General features: G+C 34.0%; 2 protein-coding genes across 6 annotated transcripts in view; both read left to right on the forward strand.

Moving 5' to 3' along the window:
• LOC137658688 (glutathione S-transferase 1-like) overlaps nucleotides 1-4762 on the forward strand; it is a 459350-nt gene that overhangs the window by 228184 nt on the left and 226404 nt on the right. The window lies entirely within an intron of this gene.
• The window catches only part of LOC137659081 (S-antigen protein-like), an 11534-nt gene that overhangs the window by 3741 nt on the left and 3031 nt on the right, over nucleotides 1-4762 (forward strand). The window contains exon 2 of the mRNA XM_068394167.1: nucleotides 2971-3101. Coding sequence (XP_068250268.1) covers nucleotides 2971-3101 — 131 coding nt within the window. The remainder of the gene's footprint in view (nucleotides 1-2970; nucleotides 3102-4762) is intronic.

Raw genomic sequence — 4762 nt, forward strand, 5'->3', positions numbered from 1 at the left:
GTGTGTGTTTTGATTGTGAACAGCTTCCTGGCCACAAAGTTGGGAGGAGGTTATGTTTTAGCCCCTCTTTCAGTGTTTGTGTGTGTGTTTGATTGTGAACAGCTTCCTGGCCACAAAGTTGGAAGGAGGTTATGTTTTTAGCCCCTCTTTCAGTGTTTGTGTGTGTGTTTGATTGTGAACAGCTTCCTGGCCACAAAGTTGGGAGGAGGTTATGTTTTAGCCCCTCTTTCAGTGTTTGTGTGTGTGTTTGATTGTGAACAGCTTCCTGGCCACAAAGTTGAAGGAGGTTATGTTTTAGCCCCTCTTTCAGTGTTTGTGTGTGTGTTTGATTGTGAACAGCTTCCTGGCCACAAAGTTGGGAGGAGGTTATGTTTTAGCCCTTGTTTGTGTGTTTGTGTGTGTGTGTTTGATTGTGAATAGCTTACTGGTCACAAAGTTAGAAGGAGGTTATGTTTTACCCATCTTTGTGTGTTTGTGTGTGTGTTTGATTGTGAACAGCTTCCCGGCCACAAAGCTGGAAGGAGGTTATGTTTTACGCTCTGTTTCTGTGTTTGTGTGTGTGTTTGATAGTGAACAGCTTCCTGGCCACAATTTTAATCGTAGTCATGAAACTTGTAGGGATTAACTCTTATGTAAAAAGCTGGAATTGATTAAATTTTGGAAGGTCAATGTCAAAGGTCAAAAAACACGGTTAAGCAAAATGTCCAAATCACGTAATCAGCCATAAGTTTGGACATCGTTGTCACAGAAACTTCAAACTTGGTTCATATTTGAATGTATGAAAATCCACGCCAATTAGTACATGTTAAGGTCAAAGGTCAAGGTCAAGGTAAAAAAAAAAAGGTCGAGAAATAATCTGCCGCGGGGGAGGTTTGCGTTCTACTGTGTGTTCCTCTAGTTTTAATAGGAATTCTACATAAATTTCCTTTTCGTTTTTCTTATAACATGTTATTTGTTAATCTGAGCTTTTCTCTTTATTAACAATATTGGCAATAACATTCTCTCTCTCTCTCTCCTCTCTCTCCTCTCTCCTCTCTCCTCTCTCTCTCTCTCTCTCTCTCTCTCTCTCTATATATATATATATATATATATATATATAATATGTATATATGAAATATATATATATATATATATATATATATATATTATATATAATATATATATATATAAAATATATATGTATATATATATATATATATATATATATATATATATACATACATATATATAGAGCCAGTCACTTCTTTATTATTATTATTATTATTATTATTACTAGCTAATCTACAACCCTGGCTGGAAAAGCAGAATGCTATAAACCAAAGGCTCCAACAGGGAAAAATACGCCAGTGAGGAAAGGAAATAAGGAAATAATTAAACTATATGAGAAGTAATGAATAATTAGAATAAAATATTTTAAGAAAAGTAACAACACTAAAACAGATCTTTAATATATAAACTATAAATAGAGACTTCTGTCAGCCTGTTCAACATAAAAACATTTGCTGTAAGTTTGAACTTTTGAAGATGTAGAAATAGAGAATATAAATTCTCCATATAATTTCAGAGGTGATGATTGGAGAAAAATTAATTATATAACAAAAAGTCTCTTGATAATTTTAAACATGTACGATTGGAGAATAAGTTTATTAAATACTTTCAGTAATTGAAAATTTTACCTTTTCATTTTTTTTTTTAAATAAACAATTTTTTTTCCATTAACATTTTCTAGTTTAACATATTGAGAACAAATTCTTATTTAACCCAAGTAAAGGATGATAAGATTATAAACAAAAATATCTAAGGAAATATTTATTAAAAGAAATTTATTGACAAATTTCTATATCTAGGAGATATAGAAATTTGGCACTAAATTTCTTTTAATAATATTTCCTTAGATATTTTTGTTTATAATCTTATCCTTTACTTGGGTTAAATAAGAATTTGTTCTCAAAATGTTAAACTAAAAAAATGTTAGGAAAAAAAAATGTTTATTAAAAAAATGAAAAGGTAAAATTTTCAATTACTGAAAGTTTCGAAAACGTCTACATATATGAAAACAAAATCAAAAGAACTTTATATCCAATAACTCATCTATCATATACATGAAAAAGTACAATTTTTTTACGTGAAAATGTTAGGATAAAAACTTTGTTCAGTAAAAAAAATGAAAAGGTAAAATTTTCAATTACTGAAAGTTTTGAAAAACGTTTACATAAACGGAAAACAACATCTTTTGGTTATGTTTTCATTTATCAAAACGTTTTCAAAACTTTCAGTAATTGAAAATTTTTAAATCTAATAACTCATCCATCATCTACCTGAAAAATTACAATTCTTTACATACTTCATTATGTTAAGAAGATCATAATACGTTGTTTCGAAAACCTTTGAACACACAGAACAGTTAAAAAATCTTTCTGATTGCTCTTAACGTGTTTTACTATAGTCCATTTCTTTAGCGATGCATATTTGCACCGACTCGCGGCGGGCCCCTTTTAGCTCAGAAAAGTTTCCGGATCGCTGATTGGTTGGACAAGATAATTCTAACCAATCAGCGATCAGGAAACTTTTCCCGAGCTAAAAGGGCACCGCCGCGAGTCGGTGCAATATGCATATTTGCACCGACTCGCAGCGGTGCCCTTTTAGCTCGGAAAAGTTTCCTGATCGCTGATTGGTTGGACAAGATAATTCTAACCAATCAGCGATCAGGAAACTTTTCCCGAGCTAAAAGGGCACCGCCGCGAGTCAGTGCAAATATGCATCGCTAAAAAAAATGGACTATAACGGCTAAATTGAAGACTTTACCGTTCGTATCGCCAAGAAGAGATGATTACATTGCTTGGAAAATTTATGAAAACATACCCAATGTAATAGCACATAACCGCTTATGTTAATTTCTGAAAGCTCTGAATTTAAAGGTTAAAGGTGTCTGGTTTTAATTCCAGTTCCATCTGAATAAATACTCACCAGAACGTCAGCCGGCAAGCCCAAACATCCACTGCGGTGCCCAACCACAGCAGTGGCCTCCCCAGTAAACAAGCCTAAACTCACGGTCCTGGGCGGGGATCGATCTGCTGCCAAGCGAAAGCTACGGGAACACGGTAACACCATGCTAGCCAGGAGATGTGCAAAAATGATTTAAACCCAACGTTAGTCTTGAAGTAAATTAAAATTAAAATATATTATTTAGAAAATCCTTGAAATTGCAGCAAGAGTCCAGCAAAGGATAACTGAAATCACCAACAGGAATTCCTGTATAAAGGATCATTTGCCTAGAACCTCAACACAACGAAAACTAATCTCTGAAAGGTCTGGAAAATGACCAAAGAAACCACTAAATAAAAAACTTTTTTTCTTTTATGTTAAAAAGTTCTATTAAAATATATTCACTAAATCTCATGAATATCTTGAATGACCCTAAGCGTAGAAAAACTCCACCGTTAAAAAAAACCGTAATCTTAATCGGAAATTCTCAGTAAAAATATTCTGTTCTTAGTCGTATTTCAGTAAAATACAGGCGACCGTAATTTTACCTAACTTTATTTTTACCTCTTTACGGATTGAGACCGTAATATTAATCCTTTACGTCAATATATCCGTTTTTTAAAATGGCAAAAATCCTGCCAGGCATTTTCCGTTTTTTTTAATGCAAATTTCTAACAGTATGAAACATGAACCCAGCTTCTAAAAGGTTTGAAAATGTCGAAAAAATATTCGAACCAGACACTTTTATCCTTCTATACGTCAAGAGGATTTTATCAAAACCTATTTCCAAAAACCTTCGGAAACAATCGGCACCCCGGCTAACCGCAGAACATCGCGACAATCACACACAATTAGACAGAGACAGAGGAAGGACAAAGTGGTGATTTATCAACAGGCCAGGCTATGAAACATCTCTTCACACTTAACACCCTTTAAGTGGAGACTGACAAGGCAAAAACAATCTTCTTTTTTTTTCTAGTAAGTTCTTTTGATTTCAAGAAAAAAAAAAATAAAAAAAGAATAAAAAATGAAAAAAGCTTTTCCTTGGTGTCATCGTCACCTTTTCTTAATGGAAGACTCCGGATGTCCATTAGCGCGCGGAAAGAGACAGCTTAGCCATAACCGCTTGGGAAAATGATCTCTTTATTACCTCAAAAGCCACGGCTCTCTTATGAGCCAGACACTCTAAAAGGTAATAAAAAAATCTCCTTTATAGCAGTAATATTACCGAAAGTATCCATAAACCGGAGAATTAAATGTACATAAACAAAAATAACTTGAATATATGCACCGGGAAAGGTTCCGCGGCATGTCGGACATGGCAACAGTGCGTCCAGGGCCGCGTACATTAGCGGGACGATAACGAGACATTATGGCATCATTTTTATGCCGGCATTATGCCCGGTCCACACTCCGTATTGATAAAGGGTAAAAGGATATTTGTTAGAAAAAAAAGAGAGGGGAAAATTAAGTTCGAGGAGATGGACAGGTGACGCGTTCGTATCGAGGAAGATGGTAAAATAATGACATCCACTAAAAAGGCCATTTGACTTTGGCGAGGTGACGAGAAAACCGCATAAAAAACCGTAATGTTTCTAAATGGTTTGTGAACGTCACCTGTCCAGAGCCTTCAAATATGAAGGCATTCGCTTCTTAAGGTGATGGGCGTAAATATTTTAAGATACTCAAAATAATTTAAATACTAAAGGAATTTTAAAAATAAATTTTAATACAATGATAAATGGATTTAAATTTCTAAAAGAAAATATCTAAATTC

Source organism: Palaemon carinicauda, chromosome 19, assembly GCF_036898095.1.
Source record: "Palaemon carinicauda isolate YSFRI2023 chromosome 19, ASM3689809v2, whole genome shotgun sequence".
In the NCBI taxonomy this organism is placed as follows: Eukaryota; Metazoa; Arthropoda; class Malacostraca; order Decapoda; family Palaemonidae; genus Palaemon; species Palaemon carinicauda.